The sequence below is a fragment of the Corythoichthys intestinalis genome, chromosome 4, assembly GCF_030265065.1.
Source record: "Corythoichthys intestinalis isolate RoL2023-P3 chromosome 4, ASM3026506v1, whole genome shotgun sequence".
Taxonomy (NCBI): domain Eukaryota; kingdom Metazoa; phylum Chordata; class Actinopteri; order Syngnathiformes; family Syngnathidae; genus Corythoichthys; species Corythoichthys intestinalis.
Window position 1 is genome coordinate 24,816,008 of NC_080398.1, and position 21,406 is coordinate 24,837,413.

Here is a 21,406-nt window from a genome sequence, read left to right on the forward strand (position 1 = left end):
TGGGTCTTTCAGCATGACAATGATCCAAAACACACAGCCAGGGCAACAAAGGAGTGGCTTCGTAAGAAGCATTTCAAGGTCCTGGAGTGGCCTAGCCAGTCTCCAGATCTCAACCCCATAGAAAATCTGTGGAGGGAGTTAAAAGTCCGTGTTGCCCAACGACAGCCCCAAAACATCACTGCTCTAGAGGAGATGCGCATGGAGGAATGGGCCAAAATACCAGCAACAGTGTGTGAAAAGCTTGTGAAGAGTTACAGAAAACATTTGGCCTCCGTTACTGCCAACAAAGGGTACATAACAAAGTATTGAGATGAACTTTTGGTATTGACCAAATACTTATTTTCCACCATGATTTGCAAATAAATTCTTTAAAAGTCAAAGAATGTGATTTTCAGTTTTTTTTCCCCCACATTCTGTCTCTCATGGTTGAGGTTTACCCATGTTGACAATTACAGGCCTCTCTGATATTTTCAAGTGGGAGGACAATTAGTGGTTGACTAAATATTTATTTGCCCCACTGTAGGTAACAAGCTGCAGAGAAGAGTGATATTTTTTCCAACGGTGTGCTTATGTCATAGCCAGCAGCAAGTATCCAGTTTGTATTGTTCCTCGTTCTTCATAGGGAATTTGTGGAAACTCTTATTTGCCCAACTGTTTGGTCTGTTTCCACAGCCTCTAAATGCACGTTTCACTATGTTGCCATTCTTCAGGTAAGACTCTGTAGTCTGTTGCTGCATTCAAGGAAGGGGGGAAATCGGAGTTCTCGAACCTCCGACCAGGATAAATATTGGAACGCAACTCGAACTGGGGGACCCTAGTCGTGAAGTCAGAAAAAAAAAGTACCCCGACATCAAGAAAAAATGCGCTGCCTGTCGAAAAGCAGACCGTCAATAGTGAAACTAAAGAAGGCAGTTAACAATGTGGTATATTTACCATGTTTGCTGGGGTCAACATGTCTTTTTACATAAATAAAAATAAATAAATCCAAACATAAAAGACACTTGGAACGCTTTGAGGTCGCAACTGGTACCATCCGAAATGGATAAGTTCGACTTCCCACCTTCCTCGAATGCAGCATGAGCACGAGTGGCCGAAGCACTCCTCTCTATTGCGGTCGCATTACACATCTAAAAAACAGAATTACGGCAGTTTGGTGTGACATTGTTTTGGCCGCATGGCTATTTTCAACCGCGATCTGCATTTTAAATTTATTTGACTAAGTTAGATCTGTTAGTATCATTTTCTATTGGCATGCTAGGAAGGGACCATTGACTCACGCTAGCTTAGCCACTCCGGAGCCCTGAAATTAAGAAATAACTAACAAACTGCACGGAATTTGTTGAAATCAACTCCAACGACTAAAGTCCCTGACAAAAGTCTTGCCGCTTATCCATTTTGTAGAAACAATAGCTAATTACCTGACTTTTAATTGTTCAATTGGTTTCAGAAATGGCTCATATGAAAGCTAAGACGCTCCCAAATGATGTTGAATGTACAAAAATATATTTGTTTCACTGAAAAAGATCTATCATTTAATGAAGCTTTCATATGAGCCATTTCTGAAACCAATTGAATAATTAAAAGTCAGGTTATTAGGAATTGTTTCTCCAAAATGGATAAGCGACAAGACTTTTGTAAGGGACTGTAGTTTAACCCCCACAAACTCAAAAAGTAAGCCTAATGTAAAAAATTCTGGACTTCCGCTTTAAAAGGTCCTTTCTTGACTATTCTTAAAAACATTGTTAATCTTTGACTTATGACTGCACTTGTTTCTAATATTATAACCTTCTTACGGCAAAAACAAAGTCACACAATATTACAAATGAAATTCTCAATCAAACCATGAGCATCATCTTTTATTGGGTGTATCCTTAAAGTATTTTTCCCATCTATAGGATTTTCTCCACAGACAGAAAACAAAGCCATACATGCATATCTTTGTGTACGTACTAGTACTATCTTTAGCCTCACTAGTATGCCAACTGTGTAATAGTAGAACAACTGTTCAACTAGTAGTTTGTTCCACTACTGCTTTGTACTGATGTATATTTGTCTGCAGCTTTGCCTCATTTGTATTATTACTATCAAGCAAACGCTGTCACTCTATTATGGGAAAAATGTCACACAGGAATGGAAGGCACTACATTGAATCTTTGCATAGGTAAGAATTTGTTTGGGAAAAAAGTACCATTATTTTCCTGATTTGTTCCATGCCCAAAGTCATATCCAAAATAAAAATTCTGTTTTGCAGCCATCTCTGGTGTTTACAAACCTCATTGTGTGTGTCTGAACTACTCACAGATTTTCACCATTCACAGAATGATTCGTTCTAGTTAGACTTTCTACTACTTTTTCCACATGTTGGCATTCTAGTTGGACAACTAAGCAAAACAGTACAATGTGCGACAAAATCATGAGTTGTTGTCATGTCCGTGCAAAGCGCATAAGATATTGATGACGACTGAAAACGGACTCTTAAAGACTGATGCAGTCTCCTCCGGGGAGCTAATAGGAGAGGATGAGGGCTTAATGGAACGTTTGGCGGTGGTTAATGGAGACGAGAGGACACTCTGCTATGTTCATTATCATCTCAGTGCATAAAAAGGAAAGGCACATGTGCGCTTGTGATATTAGAAACCCTTCCAACCTTTTGATGTATTTCTAGAAGCATTTTTTAAAAAACATTTTGCCACGCAAATATTATTTGCCTTATTTCACCATGTCCGATTATAGCGAAGCATCACAAGCCATTTAAGCATCACTAATTCCTGCCGGGCTTGACGGGGGAGGAGGTGACGGGGATAATAAGCGGGTCATTATTCCCATCCGGCGCAGTTTAAATAAGGCTTGTTTAAAAAGTACTTACTCTAAGCACATGGCAACCAAAGGCGGGCGATTACGGGTTGCGCTCAATGTCCCATGTACCGATGACAGCAACAAGCAAGAGGCGGGAGATAACAATGCCCTGTCAATCTGAGTCATTAGCCCCTTTCGCACCATCTGGACAAACTGGAATATTTATGTAAAAAAGTGGACAAACGGTGTGAGAAGTCAAAGATTTGTGTCAGATTTGTAAAATTCAAGGGTCGAAAGGCCCAGACAACTTGTGTGTATCAAAGTCCACTTTATGCTGCAGGATACCAGAAAGGATGAATTCGGCCGTGACGATCGGGAGTGAAGCCGAAACGGCCCTGCGGCATAGCGACCAGTCTTCCGTGCAGGATACTACCAAGGTGTAAGGCTGAGGAGGAAAGTTAACTTCAACTTTATGGAGGATTCAGTGTACCGTAAAAGCTGACTTGATGAGTTAGCACCTTGTGTGTAGAAGGCATTTTGGGGATAAATGTCGCTCCGCAGCAGGAAATGATGTCTTTCATGTGGACGGGCTCGGGCTTCACCGATTTTGTGATGTGGATCTTGTAGCCCTGGAACAGAGAATTCAATGTAAGATCAGCTGTATGTTATTTTAAAATTCCTGCATGTAAAAGATCAATACATTGTCCTTCTGAGTGGTTCTTATGTTCTTGTGGCTTTTTTTTTTTCAAGCTCGAACAATCGTTTAGATGACTCAGCAGTGGCGTGGAAGCGCATGAGTTCTGTTTACATCCTGTCTTAGAGTGGCTAAATGGCCTGTGTCATCATAAATGCATGCTAATTAAAGATATTTCATCCTGGCTGAGTCACAAAATGTCCGAAACTGAAATCAATATATGAACATATACTGTAATTTAACAATAAGGCACACCTAATTATAAGCTGCACACACTAAATTTGACAAGGAAAATATTTATGTATATACTATATTTTTGCCTGGACTATAAGCCGCAAGTGTCATCATTAGGGATGTCACGATCACATATTTTTACACCTGAGTCTGAGTCACCTGATTTTGAGAATCTGCCGATACAAACTCCCGATCAGATACCGAAAAAAGTGTGGAATAAAAAAAACATTAAAAAAACATTTTTTTTAAAACGTTTTAACAAGTTTTAAACATGTTACTGTCCCACCGTGCCACCTTTATAATGTGGATTATTTTTAAACAAGAATAAAGTAGAAAAATGCTTGTCTTTATTAAATGCTTCATTGAGTGAGTCCACTCAAATGCGCTCATGCTGCTCACTTACACACACAATGAGTTGCCACGGCACACTACCGCTAGTGTTTAAGAAGCTATATGATGACTGACACATGCGGTGCCTTGAAGGTAACGCCCCCGAGCTTCTCTGGCAAGATCAAAGCTTCAACGCCAGTCAAGCATTGTTAACTTTAACAAGCAAACTCTAGCTGTCTGCTGCAGCAACAGGGGCGACACTGAGAGGCTGTACAAGCATGAAGCAGAAAAACATAAATACAGTGTTACCTTGACATAAAATTCTTTGACATACAACAACTTCTTTTTAAAGTAACGGAAATAGTTACTTTCCCTGGTAACTAGTTACTTTTACTATAGAGTAATTCAGTTACTAATTCAGTTACTTTTTGGAAGAAGTAGTGAGTACCTATAATTACTTTTTTAAAGTAACGTGCCCAACACTGTCCGTAAGTAGAGGTACCACTGTAGTTATCGGGATGACTAAATGGGTTACAATGACACCCGTTTAGACTTTTCTCCTTTTTATTGTTGTTACTATAATATATAATGTTTGTTCATGGCCTCTAAATTAATAAAATTTCTTTCAAATTGCAACTACTTATACTCAGGTGCAACTTATAGTCTGAAAAATACATTATATTTTATGACTAAAGTTATCTAAGAGAAGCCCTGTACAACCATGTAGTCATTAGGATTAATGAAAGTTGATCTGAGGGCTAATGTATTGTAGTAGAGTTAACGGGCACAGCAAGCACCTGATATCATTACAAAAACGCTACTGGCATCTACAATGTGGTTCAGTCATTATTGATGTATTAACATGGCTGCCACAGGGGATGGAAGAAGAACACAAACCCTTTCAGTAAGAAATGTAATGAACAAGTTTGAGCACCTGCAAGAGAGGCTCTCTGCTGGCAAGCCTCAGAGTCTCCTGCAGGCAGAAATTGAACTTCTGCTCCTGCTCTGGATCGTTCACAATAAAGGCGTCGGGAGGCAGGAAAGTCCCAGCTTTACCACTCTGAAGAAAGAAAAAAATAAACTTTCCAGACACATCCAAGATTTTGTGTAGTGACTGATCAATTGCTGATTAACCTTGTCCAGCCATTGTGTGTTGACAATTGGGATCCCTTTAGCCACTGCGCACAAGAACTTGACAGTCCTGCGCACCTTGTCAGTCACCAGGCAGTTCATGTCTGCAGTGCCATTAGCCAAAACGCCTCCCAGGCGTGTCACCACTTTTTCCCCGGCTTGGTCCACCACTCCTGTGAAAAGCACCTGACAAGGTGACACCGTGGGTTAGTTCGACCACCCCTACTTGGTGGCCTGTACTCTCTGAATCGGCACTGTACTTGATGTGGTTAGCGGTAGTGCAGAACAGCAATGCATTATAGTAGCATATTCTCAAACCTTATAAGAATGGTTGGTATCTCGCGTTCGCCTCTTGCTGCTGATTGGGGTCTGAGGCTATAAAATATGGAGCATCAACACATATGAAATCATCATTAGGAAGCCATTCATTTAGCACTTAATTCAATAGTACATCAACGTTGATGTTATTGTTGAGTTAGGGTACTGTGGTGGGTTAGCAACAGGAAAGAAAACATGAAGGATCAGTGATGATGACTAAAGTGCATTAGCTGAGAAGGCTGAATCAGAAAGGAGACAAAAGCAGCACTCAAGAAGACTAATGTTCCGCAATATCAACTATCAGCTACTTAACATTCCATTTAGTGGCCACAACTGGGTAAGCCTGCACTTGAATCGGAGCCAATACCCGAGCGCTATGAGAAATTAGGACTATTAAAGGATAACTACTTGTGCGCTGATCGGAAAGCAAACCTCTCTAAAGACCAGGCAATCCTTAACATTTGTCTTAATGGTGATTAAAAAACTAATCCTCTAGATGGCATTACGGCATTTTACAAATCGCCGTTTACGGTTTCCTATTGGTTCTGGTTGGCCCAAGTGCATGCAGACTTCTAAGGCGAGAAGTCAAAACTAAATCCTCAGTAGTCTATCACTAATTTTGATCATGTAACTGTAGTCATAACCAGGGTAAGTATTCAAAGGTAAACAGTGCTGTCACTAACGGGTTACTAAGTAATGCGTTTTGTAATCTGATTATTCTCTTTCGGTAACGAGCAATCTAATACCTTCATTCTTCCGAACCAGTAATCTGATTGAAGTTAATTTCTGTAGTGTCTGTACGTTACTTTTTGTTATTGCCTCATAATGTATGTAGAATGAAGAATATTGTTGTCATGTACAAAGAGCATTTTGAATACAAAATGTTAGAAAATTTCCCACTACCCGTTCGTTTCCATGGTAAACGCTCATACCGGTACCGTAATTTCCGGACTATAAGGCGCACCTGACTATAAGCCGCCACCCAACCAAATTTGACACGAAAACAGCATTTGTTCATAGATAAGCCGCATTGGACAATAAGCCGCAGCTGACCTCACTGTATTATGGGATATTTTAATATTTACACCTGAATATATTAACCGGTAACACTTTATTTGACAGCGGCATCATAAGACTGTCCTAAGACCAAATGAGCCCCCATAAAGCTTTGAACCAATTGGCTGCAAAGCTTCATTGCTTCAAGAAGCCTCATTTGGCCATCACTGCTCCCTTGGGGGAGCCAGTCATCCTCTGCTGCCACCTGCTGTCAACACTGTTGTCGTCCAACGTGCCTCCTAGCATGCATTGCAGCGCTACAAATATTAAATAATAATCAAAATCCATGTTCTGCGCTAATTATTTCTTCAGTTACTCTTCCTGTTGTTTCATAAATTGCGAGCTCTGGCATTTGGTAAAACTTTATTTGACAGTGACAGTATAATACCATCATAGTTATGAAATGACACTGCCATGAGCATTAATGACATCATGACAGATGTCATTTTGTGTCATCCGGCAAATTATCTCACTTTTGAATAGAATCAAAAGATCCGAGCTGGACATATATGGAGTGTTGGTGACATAATTTGCCAGATGATACTTAATGACATCAGTCATAAGCATTCATTAATGGCCATAATAGTGTCATAATCATGTCATAATTATGAAGGTTTTATGGCAGTCTTATGAAACCACTGTCAGTGTTACCTATTAACCCAAATAAATCAACAAATAAGCCGCACTGGACTATAAGCCGCAGGATTTAAAATGAGGGAAAAAAGTAGCGGCTTATAGTCCGAAAATTACATTAATTACTTCCTGTTTTGGTCTCGAGTCACACGCGCTGTTTTGGGACTGAGAAAGGCGTGTGGAGAGAGGGTGCTCATTCGAGCCGTATCCAGCCACCTGTTAAGATGTGCGACGGATTGTTGATCTGTGTGCGTCCATGAATGGACATGAGTACTTTTCCTTCATTTTGGAGGCTTCCAGCGATAAATTGGAGCCGCTGCTTGCGCAGCTGTTTAATAGCTTTGCCGCTTCAACGGCGGGTAGTCATCGGTGAGCATTGTTTACATCATATTTGTGTTGCACATTTATGCCGTGAGGTCACGTGTTCGTTTAGCATCTTTGAGATGCGTCGTAAGTCCGACTGAGTGTAAAGTGCTTAGTTGCCGCCACGTTTTGTGGTCAAATTGACCGCGTGCGTGTACGGCGTACTTCCGGGTTGTGCACGCGCATTCGTTGCGCTGTGTGTTGCACAATTCATTTGTGTGTTGTTGATTATTGTGCAGTCAATTTGCTTTACATTGGCACTGATATGCTGTTAATCCTAACAACTACTCGCAAGTTCAGAATTATTGACATTAGGCTTAATCTTCGAGTTATCGGGGGTTTAATTAGTCGGTCAAGTTGATTCTAACAAATTCCATGCAGTTTGTCAGTTATTTGTTAGTTTCAGGGCTCCGGAGTGGCGAAGTTAACGCGAGTCAGTGGTGGTTGAAATCGACTCCATCGACTAATTTAAACCCCGCCAACTCGAAGATTAAGCAGAATGTCAAAAAATCTGATCTTCCCCTTTAAATTCAATTGTCGGAAAGTCAATTACATGCGATGACATTTTTCTGTTGTCATTCTTATGTTGAGGCAGCAAAGGGTAAACAATTGGTAAAAAGTAACCGATAAATTACTTTTAGAGGAACTGAGTTTCTTTGATAATAAAGTAATCAGTAACCAGATTACTTTTTTGAGGCGAAATCAGAAATTAAATTACTTTTTTAAGTAATCTGTGACAACACTGAAGGTAAAATACAAACATCAGTTGAATGATAAACTTAAAGTATGCAGCAACTTAATGTAGCTGCTGACGACATATTCTAACGTTCTGCGGAAACTAGTTAATCGCGCACAATTTGTATCTCAAAAACTCACACTTGGACTGCCTTAAACTTAGGACCCCCTAAATTCTGCTTATATGGTTATATTTGAAAAGCTTAAGCAAATACACTTAGCAAAACTACCATTATTATGCACCTTGTCGCTCTACCACTGTTATGCACCAGGAAGACATGGTGAAGTCAAGGATCAAATCAAAATCGATCATGCTGTGGAGTGGACACCATTAAATCTCAGAATTAAAGGGTTTGTCTCTTTTATATGAATAATAAATAAAATACCGTATATAAAAGACATGCCAAGAGTTACCTGTGCACCTTCACCAGAATCATCAACCGATGTCACACTTCCACCCTCGCTGGCTGTGTTGTGAGGAGATTCCTTAGCATTCCTGCCCCCCTCAGCGTGGGATGCTCTAGTTTTCCTCTTATCTTGGACCGCAGATGGATTTTCATCTTTCACTTCTACCTCCAGCATTCTCTTTCTTCCCTCCCTTTTATCTTTGGCCTGTACTATATTGCTGCCCATGGGAGCTACAGGCACTTCCAAGACTTCACTTTTTTCTGTCCTCTGAAGTCTACCCCTGATATTTCTTTTAGGCGGTGGAGAGTCACCTGTTGTGTTGTTTGCCAGATTTGATGGTTGTTCAACATTTGCTCGCCTCCTCCCTCTAGTGGCAACAACTTGCTTTGATTCTGGTTTGGTAACGGCTTCATCAGAAAGCTCGGTAGTGGATATCTCGGCCTTCCTACCCCTTTTGCCACTTGGCGTCGCCTTAGGAGCAGTGTTTTGGATTAATGTAGACTGGATCAAACTGGGCCCAGGCTCTGTTTTGCGTCCTCTTCCTCTTTGTTTGCCTCCTCTTCCCCTCTGAGAGCTGCCGCAGGACATCTCTGAAGCAAGAGAGTTGGAGGAAGTGGATCTCGAAAGTGATCCCAGAGGAGAATCGAGAGAATTGTCCTGCTCTGCTTGTTCCGTGAAAGCAGAAGGATGGGCTGCCACCGTCCGCCTCCTGGTGATGGACGATGGGTCAGACCTGTTTGTAGTTTTCGCCCGTTGGCCGCGCCCCCGACCCCCTTGGGTGCTTGAAGTGGACACCTCGGAACTTACAGAGTTTGAAGAGTTGGAGCGGGATCTGGTTCTCTTAGCTGGGACATCGTCCGAATCTGCTGTGAGTGGAACAGCAATAGTTCTTCTTGTTCCTCTTCGGCCTCTCTGCGGTACCTGGTGTTGTGCCACGTTGTTTTGTTGAAGCTCTGCCTCTGATCCATCTGTTTTTTGTCGTTTAGCTTTCATTTCTGGTCTCTCGAGTCGTTCTCCTTCCTCCACCGTTTCCGATTGTTCTGTTTCTTCTTTTCTTGCACTATCTGCAATTTCACATTCCTGTCTCTGATCCCCATCTTGGACCTCAAGAAGAATGGTCTGCTGCGTGGTGGCCTCCTCCTCACTTTCACTCCCAGCAGACTTGGACATTCGTGTTTGTCCTCTGGCTTTATTGCCTCGTGTTTGTCTTTTTTCCAATGGTTCTCCCTTTTCTCTTAGTTGTGACGGTTTTCTTCTAGAGCGTTCATTTATACTGGTTCCGATTTCAGAGCCAAGTTTTATGGTCTTTGGACTTGGCTGGTCAGTGCTTGGTGACCGACGTTCAACTACAGACGTCTCGGAATTCGTGATCTCACATACTCTCTCTTCCATTTGAGAACCTATGAGCGACTGCGTCTCTTCAATTTGCAGCGGTCTGGCTTTTCTTTTCCTTGAGCTACGGATTATAATCTCGCTGTCATCCTCTGCATCTTCACATGAGTCCTTGACTTGAATTGCAGCAGAAGAGACTTCGGAATTCACAAGTGTCTGAGTCTGTTGTTCTTCTTGACCATGACCAGATTGATTTTCATCATTGTTAGCCATGTTGTCAAGTTTAGGCCACGTCTTCTCTTCGGTTGGTTGAATTAGAGTTTCTGCTGTTGGGGGCTCATTATTGTTCTCTTGGCTTTCAACACTGTCCTTTGCAGGACTTTCACAAGTCAAACTGCCAGATGGGATTTCAAGAGTACTGCTTAGGGACTGCGTCTCCTCAAGTTGTCTTGCTTTTCTTCTATTACGCAAGAGTGGAACTGAATCCTCTTCATCACTTTCATTTTGGATTGTAGCCATAGGCTGACTCTCAGCTATACTATGAGGATGGGCTGTAACAGCCAAAATGACAGAACTTGTACTGGGTTGCATCTCATTATCAAGTTGAACTTTCCCTTTACCCAACACTTGAATGGGATCTTCACTGTCAGTTTCCTCATTTTCACTGGTAGCCATGGCCTGGGTTGCGGCTATAGAATGATGATTAGAAGCTAAATCAAAAAGGCTTCTATTGGGTTGTGCCATGTCTTTAATCAAGTCCTCATCATCGCTTTCCTCATTTTCACTTGTTGGCAAAGGCTGTGTGGCAGCTATAGTCATTGGAAAGGTTGCTTGCTTTCCTTTATGACGCTGCATTTTACTTTCACATGAGACTTGAATCAAGTTTTTGCTGTCAGTTGCCTTAATCAAGTCCTCATCATTGCTTTCCTCATTTTCACTTGTTGGCAAAGGCTGTGTGGCAGCTATAGTCATTGGAAGGTTTGCTTGCTTTCCTTTATGACGCTGCATTTTACTTTCACATGAGACTTGAATCAAGTTTTTGCTGTCAGTTGCCTTATTTTCACTTGTAGTCATGGGCTGGGTTGCACCTACACTCAAAGGCTGTAGATTAGAAGCCAAACCACGAGAAATCAAATTGGGTTGAATCTCCTTGTTAAGTTGTGCTTTTCCTTCATGCAAGACTGAACTGAAGTCCTCATCACTGCTTTCATCAGTTCCACTTATAGCCATAGGCTGAGTTGCAGCTATACTAATCGGCTGAAGATTAGCCAAACCAAAAGAATTCGTAACTGGTTGCATTTTTTCATCAAGTTGTAGTTTTCCGTCCTCCGAGACAGAAACTTCTCCATATTCTTCACTCAAATCAGTTGCTTTAGCTATCTGGTTTGGTTGCAAAGGGGTAAGAGGACTGTTTCCTGTGGGGTAGTCAATTGCAGGATTTTGGGGCAAATCAAACGGTTCTTCAGATTCACTATCACAATCTGAAACATAGGCCTGGGTTTCTTGTAAAGCCAGATTCAGCTGCCTACCCCTCTCCGAAATCCCTGGACTCCTGGTAGGCGACACATAGGCCTGGACCGTCTCTATGTTTAAGCCATTTCCAAGGGATGCCGTTTCTGCACTTGAGAAATTTGAAAACATTTGGGTCTCAGCCTCAGCCACCATGGCAAAGGCCTGGGTATTCTCTCTTGCCAAAGCTTGAGCCTCACTCTGCAAGTGGCTGCTGTCAGACAATCCCAGCTGGAAAGACGCTCCTGTGACAGGCAATTCTTCCAAGTCCTTGCCAGATGATTCGTGACTGTTATTGAAGCCACTCCCAATCTGCATTTGGGTCTGATTGTCAAAGTATTGTGTCTCAGCGACAACAATGTCCTCCTCGTCTGAGCTGTCTAAGTGTGAAGACAATACTGCAGATCCCGCAGCACTGTTGACAGCACCTTTGGAACGGAAAGAACAAAAAAAGAGGTTTTAGCATTTTCTTGCTAATGACAGGAATTTAGCAAAGTATTTTATGTATCCATGTATGTTGGCAGTATTGTGATAGCTCTCTGAATTAAAAGTGTAATACGCTATAATAGCAATACTTCACAAATTTTCCAAATTAAATAAAACAAGTGCAAATATTCTTGTCCCCTATCCATGTTCAGAACAAGAATTAATTTACATAGTGTCCACTGACGTATGTTTGGTGACCCTGCAATGATTTTCTGTTGGTGGAACTTATGTTTAAAATAGGGAGTTAGAAAACTTACCTTTCCCTGGATCCAGAGAGGGACTAAGGAAGGCTTGGGTCTCCATCTCTTCCATTTGTCCTACCGAAACACCCCAAGGTAAGGGTTGAAATAACCATATTTATAAATCAGAATAAAAACAATCTTTCCATAACATTCATAGCTGAAGACGCGAATAACAAATTTAGCGCTATGGTTAGACTCAAATATATTAAAACTGATGACAACAAATATATACAGGGGTGCACATAAGTGGTCCCCATGCGTGCATGCATAATGGACGTAGACAAACGCGCTGGCCCTCAACGGCTTCCATACGCTTTTGCGTACCGATGGCTGACCACTGCATTTGCGGCGGACACGAGAAAATAACTTCTCAAAATGTCGAAGTGGCAGGCACCACTGAGTAATTATTTCCATGTTCCCCCACCCCCGTCAAAAGACAGACAGAGGACAGAGACGTCACCGGAGCTACCGAAAAAAAGGACTTTTGCTGAAAAGTGGCTGCAGGAGGTACCATGGCTAGAAGCAAATGATGCTCGCACGGAAATGCGGTACAAAATGTGCCGTGAGAATCCCAATGTCGCTGATAAGAGCAGCGCATTTTATGTAGGGTCAAAGAATTTCAGCCATCCAAACTTTGAAAAGCACGAAAAAAAACAGAGAGCATGTGGCAATTAAGCAAACTATTGATGTCAGACAGGACCCCACTTGCCCTATGGACAAGTGGCGGAATAAACGTAATGAAGAACAGAGCCATGCACTGACAAACGTGTTTTGCTCGCATTTTACAAAGCTAAACATGCACGTTCAATGAGGTCTTATGAGGAGGACATCCCACTTTTACAAAGGCTTGGAGTTAATGTGGGAGACGCATAATGCCCTTTATTTTGAATTGGTGCTTTTATGTTTATTTCTTTACATTTCACTTTAAAGTAATGGCAATTTTGTTGTCCAAGTTGATGTTAATCAAGAATTAATTGTTAATATAATTAATTAAAGTTAATTGGCTCTAAGTAAAGCTTGCCATAATTTTACCGCATCAGACGGGTCGGCTCTCAAGCTCAATGAGGACCAAGTCACATCTCCAGGTCCTCCTCTGAGAACCTGGGCAAAAAAGATATGTGCACCCCTAAATATATATTACTTTCTACCTTGGCACATAAGGGTAGCTGAACATGCACCTTGGAATGATAGCCAGACGATCAAAAGTTAACAAAGAACCATACACACTTGTATTCCAAGTCTACGGACAAAAATATTTACTGAACCTGATACAGGCTGTTTTAGGAATGCATAAAGGAAGCTGTGGAGTTCAACTGGAGAACATGCAAACTGAGGAAATCAGGCAACCATGCCGACCCACACATTGGAATTTGCCACAGACATTAATTTCAAAAGACAAAACATGATTCAAATAGCCCTTAGGCAGAAAAAGTATGATAAAGGAGATCAATTAGAGTATTTAACTATTCCAACCAAAAACTGATCAAGGATTCAATTACAACTTCAGTTTGTGAAAGGCTTTATCAGAAGTATAATTTTTTTTAGACTGAGATGAAAACATTTAATTAGGAACTCTACGGATGCAGATTGTCTGTCTTAGTGGTTGTGAAGACGCACCAATGATATGGTTATGGGTTTTAATAATATTTACCTGAAAGCTGCACCGGAGTTGAGCAATTCTGCAGATGTGATGCCTCCAAACCAGATTTTTTCACCCCTTCAATTGGATTTTTTTCCTCTTCCACATCAGTATCACTGTCCTGGTCAGTAGGGGGCACACAAGACTCATAGTCCAATTGAGCAGCTGTTGTGACAACACCACAAGGAACTGAAGAGGGTGCGGTGGCAACAGGTGAAAACTGAGGAAGCTCTCTTGCTGCATTTCTGTTATTTGATCCAGTAGTTGAATCCCTGACATTCGGATGTGTAGTAAAATTGGTAGTCTGGTCTTCATCAGACTCTGACACGTCCCTAATCAAATTCAGCTTGGAAGGCGTCTCATCCCTGCTGGTGCTGTCAGCCTCTTCGTCCACATCTGTGTCACTGTCTAGCTGGAAGTCATCTGGCAGCACTGGCGTAACCGTGTCAGCTATTTTAGCATCGGGTGACATGTCACGGTCACGGACTCCGTCGCCCGCCTTGGGCTGTAAAGAAGATGCGGCTGCATCGCCCGCTGCTGCGTCGTCTTCGTCATCCACATCCGTATCGCTGTCCATGTGAAAGCACGCAGCATTCGGCTTCTGGTCTAACACTGGTTCCGCCTCGTCACTGTCCACGTCCGTGTCGCTGTCCATGTTAAATTTGGGGACGGCATGTGTGGAGACGGTGCTTGTGGACATTTGCAACAGCTTCTCCTCTGTAAAGCAAACCTGGCTTTTCAGCTGTTCTTGCAAAATGCACTCACTTTCCTTGAGAGTGGCCTTTTCCATTGTCTGGCCAATTTCCGCTGCACCATCCTCATCACTGTCATCCGCAATAGAAAGCGTGTTTTTTTTCTTCTGTCCCCCAACATCCATGTCCGGCTTCTCTTTGCTGAAGCTGACATGTCCATGAGGCGTCTCTTTAGTAGACGTAGATGGTAAGACAGGACTTTCATCCTCACAGTAGGGACTATGGAAAGTAAACAGACAGGTTTAACTTTCTGCAGCACTAGGTCACTGATGATATATTTGTAGTTATCCATTCACCCCCTATTACACTTGTCCTGGATTGCTCACTAGCAAATCGCAGGACATTTGGACATATAGACAGATATGCATTCGCACCAACGAACAATTCATAGTTTTCAATGAACCTGTTTAAGTGATGTTGGCAATGATAAATAATTCACATTTTCATAGTATGAAAATAGTATGAACTTGTGCAAAACTATCACCAGACAATATCAAAATTCAAGCTCTAAAATGTTATTCTGAAAAAATACGATTAAACAAAATATTCACGATAACAAGTTCACCATAACAAGTTCAAATTAATCAATAAAATGAAAATTCTTAAATCACAATTCCGCATCAAAGTATTTTTGAGAAAATAACTGGATTACATTTAGTGATCCCTCGTTTTTCGCGGTTAATGGGCACCACAACCCACCGAGATAAGTGGAAAAACCGCAAAGTAGCGCACCCCCAAACCCCGTGTTCAATGTATTTGTTCAGATTTAGCATTGGAAAGAGATACATATAAGACTTGTTTTTTTTCACTTTTTTCCCCAAAGTATATAAAAAAAAAAAAAATGCATATATATATATACATACATACATACAGTGGGGCAAATAAGTATTTAGTCAACCACCAATTGTGCAAGTTCTCCCACTTGAAAATACTAGAGAGGCCTGTAATTGTCAATATGGGTAAACCTCAACCATGAGATAGAATGTAAAAAAAAAATTTTTTTTTTAAACAGAAAATCACATTGTTTGATTTTTAAAGAATTTATTTGCAAATCATGGTGGAAAGAAAGTATTCGGTCAATACCAAAAGTTCCTCTCAATACTTTGTTATGTACCCTTTGTTGACAATAACGGATGCCAAATGTTTTCTGTAACTCTTCACAAGCTTTTCACACACTGTTGCTGGTATTTTGGCCCATTCCTCCATGCAGATCTCCTCTAAAGCAGTGGTGTTTTGGGGCTGTCGTTGGCCAACACGGACTTTTAACTCCCTCCACAGATTTTCTATGGGGTTGAGATCTGGAGACTGGCTAGGCCACTCCAGGACCTTGAAATGCTTCTTACGAAGCCACTCCTTTTTTGCCCTGGCTGTGTGTTTGGGACCATTGTCATGCTGAAAGACCCAGCCACGTCTCATTTTCAATGCCCATGCTGATGGAAGGAGATTTTCACTTAAAATCTCTCTATACGTGGCCCCATTCATTCTTTCCTTTGCACAGATCAGTCGTCCTGGTCCCTTTGCAGAAAAACAGGCCCAAAGCATGATGTTTCGCCCCACATGCTTCACAGTGGGCATGGTGTTCTTCGGATGCAATTCAGTATTCTTTCTCCTCCAAAAACAAGAACCTGTGTTTCTACCAAAAAGCTCTATTTTGGTTTTATCTGACCATAACACATTCTCCCAGTCCTCTTCAGGATCATCCAAATGCTCTCTAGCGAACCGGAGACGGGCCTGGACATGTACTGGCTTAAGCAGGGGGACACGTCTGGCAGTGCAGGATTTGAGTCCCTGGCGGCGCATTGTGTTACTGATAGTAGCATTTGTTACTGTGGTCCCAGCTCTCTGTAGGTCATTCACTAGGTCCCCACGTGTGGTTCTGGGATTTTTGCTCACCGTTCTTATTATCATTTTGACGCCACAGGGTGAGATCTTGCATGGAGCCCCAAATCGAGGGCGATTATCAGTGTTCTTGTAGGTCTTCCATTTTCTAATAATTGCTCCCACAGTTGATTTCTTTACACCAAGCGTTTTACCTATTGCAGATTCAGTCTTCCCAGCCTGGTGCAGGTCTACAATTTTGTCTCTGGTGTCCTTCGACAGCTCTTTGGTCTTGGTCATAGTGGAGTTTGGAGTGTGACTGACTGAGGTTATGGAAATGTGTTTTTTATACCGATAATGAGTTAAAACAGGTGCCATTAATACAGGTAACGAGTGAAGCCTTGTTAGACCTCATTAGAAGAAGTTAGACCTCTTTGACAGCCAGAAATCTTGCTTGTTTGTAGGTGACCAAATACTTATTTTCCACTCTAATTTGTAAATAAACTCTTTAAAAATCAAACAATGTGATTTTCTGTTTTTTATTTTCCACATTCTGTCTCTCATGGTTGAGGTTTACCCATGTTGACAATTACAGGCCTCTCTAATCTTTTCAAGTAGGAGAACTTGCACAATTGGTGGTTGACTAAATACTTATTTGCCCCACTGTGGATATATATATATATATATATATATATATATATATATATATATATATATATATATATATATATATATATATTAGGGCAAAATTATCGCGTTAACGGGCGTTAATTAATTTTTTTAATTAATCACGTTAAAATATTTGACGCAATTAACGCAGATGCCCCGCTCAGACAGATTTAAATGACAGTACAGTGAAACGCTCACTTGTTGTGTTTTATGGAGTTTTGCCGCCCTCTGCTGGCGCTTGGGTGCGACTGATTTTATCGGCTTCAGCACCCATGAGCATTGTGTAAGTAATTATTGACATCAACAATGGCGGGCTACTAGTTTATTTTTTGAATGAAAATTTTACAAATTTTATTAAAATGAAAACATTAAGAGGGGTTTTAATATAAAATTTCTATAACTTGTACTAACATTTTTCTTTTAAGAACTACAAGTCGCTCTATCCATGGATCGCTTTAACAGAATGTTAATAATGTTAATGCCATCTTGTTGATTTATTGTTATAATAAACAAATACAGTCCTTATGTACCGTATGTTGAATGTATATATCCGTCTTGTGTCTTATCTTTTCATTCCAACAATAATTTACAGAAAAATATGGCATATTTTATAGATGGTTTGAATTGCGATTAATTGCGATTAATTACGATTAATTTTTAAGCTGTAATTAACTTGCCTAAAAATTTTAATCGTTTGACAGCCCTAATATATATATATATATATATATATATATATATATATATATATATACACATATATATATATTTATATATATATATATAATTTTTTAAATAAATGCACTTCAAATGTATCAACTGTGGTAAGTTTTGAACATGTTACCGTCCCACCGAATTATTTTATAACAAGAATAAAGTACTGTACTGTAGAAGAAAATGCGTGGCTTTGTCAAATGCTTCATTGAGTGAGTCTACTCAAATCCTCTCACTTACACACAATGAGTTGCCACAGCAACTGTTTAAGTTTAATGATGATAGAAGCATGGAGCGCTTTTCAAGTTCGTGACTCTGGCAAGATCAAACACAAACATCTGTCAACATCGCTAACTTTAATAAGCAACTCCAGTGCAGTGCCGCAGTGCCTGACGAACAAAGAGCAGGCAGAGGGAGGGAGCGAGAGTGAGACTACGCGATCCACTCGGGACAGCTCATCTGTATTAATTTTTTTTTTTTTTTTTTTTAAATTGAAAAAAAATCTGCGATGGACTAGGGGGCGCAAAGTTTCAAGTGCGAAGTAGCAAGGGATCACTGTACTGTATGTGCCCCTTAGAGGGCTACTTGATGTCTGTAAGCACAATGCTAGTTATCTCTGCTCTACAGAAAACAATGAATAAATACAAATTTTAAAAACAAATTTGTTGCCGATTGTATTTCAGGCTGCAGTGTGCAGACTCCAAAAATAGCTCTATAGTTTCTACAGTATCTGATACCTTTAGTTTTTAAAACCTCTGTGTATCTTGAAAACCAGATATCGGCACATGCCGATTGACATCGAGACAAAAAATAGGTAAAACATACCTTTCAGGGACTATTTTGCTTGCTGGACTCAAGAATGTTGAACAGATGGGACTGGATACATGGGAGTCAGAATGTGACCCTGTAAAAAAAATTGACAAAGTTTGACAATGCTGCTACATTGCACTTTATCTTTCAGGCCACTGTTATATTCGTTTTGAATTTTTTTCATATGTTCTACGGGTTTTGAAAGTGTACAGGAATATTTAAAATTTCGAATCCACAGCTGCGCACCTCTATTTTGGTATCACATTACTGTATATTATCAATTGCCGAGGAGTTCTAAGGTCTTCTGGATTTACTTTAAATATAGGAAAACTCCAAGAGAAAGGTGCGAGAAATGTGGGTAAAACTATTTAAAAAAACATTTTAAGAAGGTTTCTCTACAGCATTTTTTCTGACTTGATTTTTCTTCAAAGTATGAATCCCCAAAGATAAAGTGGTAACAGTTGCAAATCATGAACATACCTATAAGTTTGCACTTGACCTCTCTGAGCCCTGATCTCTCACATTCAGAGTCAGAATCAGATTCTGGGACCAAAGTCCCCAGCATCTGGACTGGAGTGCTCTCAAAGGATACACAGCTGTTTTGTACAAGTTGCTTCTCTGCTGCACCCACAGATGAAACTGTAGTTGAAGCCTGTGACTTCCTGCTGGTGCTTGCCTTAACACAATCCGTTTTTTCTACAGAATCACCTGGAATACTGACTCGAACCCCAGATGTTCTGTCCCCGACGTCTTCGCGCGCGTCGCTGATGTTGACGTACTGACACGGGATGTCCGCCATCACAAGATGGTCCCCCTCACTCAGTGCATAACGGACATTAGGGGTCAACTTGAGGCGGCCTTTGCGGGTGCCGTTCATGCTACCCAAGTCCCAAACCAAAGCCTCCATATCGACTCCTCTGCGGGAGCCTCGCCGGCGGTGCACAGAAATGCAGATAGTGGCATGCTGTTTGGAAATGGAGGGTGCCAGCAGGGGAAGCGTGCAGGTGGAAACGTCACGACCAAGTATGTTATCGCCCACAAAAAGAGGAAACTCTGTGTGGACAGAAAGAGCATTGTCAATTATAACCAGGTAGTTCTGACTTTTACATATTCATTTATGCTATTATTATTAACAACAAGTCATAATTCAGGAAATTTGTAAATTAGGGAACTAAAGTTCCACTGCATTTTGTTTTGTTTAGAGCACATTCAACACAATATTCTGTGGATACTAATTGATGTATTAGGACAGGAGCAGTTGAACTGTAATTTAGCATTTGTCACACCTCCAAATTCTGAAACGATAGCTCCACCTGGCTGCCCTACCTCTTTCAGGAACGTGGTCATTCTTCAAGATGCACAGTTTCGCTAAAGGTTGCCTTCCTTCTTTCGTCTTTTCGTCATTTGTTTCCTCATCAGACTCTACGATGGAGTCGTTGATGACTTGTGTGGCGTCCATTCCTCGCCCCAATAGTTAAAAAGTCTGCCACACATACAAAAAGTCTCACTTCACAACCCATTTAAATCTGGTTCTTAGCACATAGCTAGAAAGCATGTGTGATTGAATGACGTTAACGTATACAACTCAGCTTTTCGGTCTGTTTGATAACGCAATGAAAGTACAAAATTTGAGGGAATTTTTGAAACACGATCATGCAAGGTGAAATGTTTACATTGTAGTAATGTTATGCTAACGGTAACGTGTTGTCATTGCGTCATTTATGTAAAAGTATGCAAGGCGTTTTAGCACCAGTTACTACTACTAGTGCATATTTCAATATTTAAACATATAAATATGACTCTCCAAAGTATGTAAGATTAAATTTCGTCTAAGTATATTTGAAGTAAATTTACCTCGTAGAATACGCTCGTTAATGAAAAGATAAACAATTCGTGTAGCTCTTCCGGGTGACGTAATGTCACACCCACAACATCTAATCAAAACCTCCTACCATTGGTCAAATTGGCCATGATTGTTATTATACTACACAGCCATTGGCCAGTTTTACTTCGTGATCTCTGATTAGAGCATTGTCAGGAATCGGACAGCAAAAGTTTCGCGCCATGCTTCTCTTAAAGGGAACGTGCCATTTAAAGAATATGATTTCGTTTTAAATTTATTTTAAAAAAAAAAAAAATATATATATATATATATATATATAATATAAAACACTTTATATACAAAAGCATTGCTTGTTTATATTTGGAAAGCAAATGTTTCGCGCCATGCTTCTCTTAAAGGGAACGTGCCATTTAAAGAATAGAGGATTTCGTTTTTAAATTTACTAAAAAAACGAATAAAAAAAAAAAATCATATAAAAACACTATTTATATACAAAAACATTGCTTGCTTATAAAAATATTGTTAAATATCATATTTTTAAAGGTCTCCTCTTAGTATGCGTATTAGCAAAGGAATTCACTGTGTGTGTCCAATATGTATTTAGCAAAATAAACTTTTACCTCTTATTTGTTTAATCAATACAGTAAGGCCTAAGGAAGGTAATTTAAGATTTTTAACATGTGACCTAGTATTTCTAGTGCCTAGAATACCTGTGGTTGCTTTGCCTGAAGCCTAAACCATAATACTGCTGTTAAAGCAGAAAACAGCAGATATTACATGACTTAATAATACAGCTCCATTTTCCTGGTTAGTTGCCACTGGAAACTGCCTGTGTGCTGAAACCCCTTTTTTTCCCCCTCATGGTTGAAGGCTGCGTGAAACGTTTTATTCATTTTG

At 40.5% G+C, this 21,406-nt stretch overlaps 1 protein-coding gene across 2 annotated transcripts; it reads right to left on the reverse strand.

Moving 5' to 3' along the window:
• Positions 1–1,835: 1,835 nt before the first annotated feature.
• On the reverse strand, positions 1,836–20,611 carry mdc1 (mediator of DNA damage checkpoint 1). 2 transcript variants are annotated; one of them, XM_057835441.1, is made up of 12 exons: positions 20,521–20,611; positions 19,993–20,149; positions 19,147–19,719; positions 18,682–18,760; positions 13,919–14,877; positions 12,283–12,342; positions 8,705–11,967; positions 5,504–5,560; positions 5,189–5,371; positions 4,989–5,114; positions 3,315–3,425; positions 1,836–3,241 (listed from the first exon to the last, which is right to left on the reverse strand). In XM_057835441.1, exons 2-12 carry the CDS (start codon positions 20,123–20,125, stop codon positions 3,080–3,082), a joined length of 5,706 nt encoding a protein of 1,901 aa, XP_057691424.1. In that variant the 5' UTR covers positions 20,126–20,149; positions 20,521–20,611; the 3' UTR covers positions 1,836–3,079. The 2 variants fall into 2 exon arrangements, with proteins under 2 accessions (XP_057691424.1, XP_057691425.1); XM_057835442.1 differs by lacking the exon at positions 20,521–20,611 and having other exon boundaries at positions 19,993–20,416.
• Positions 20,612–21,406: the final 795 nt, after the last annotated feature.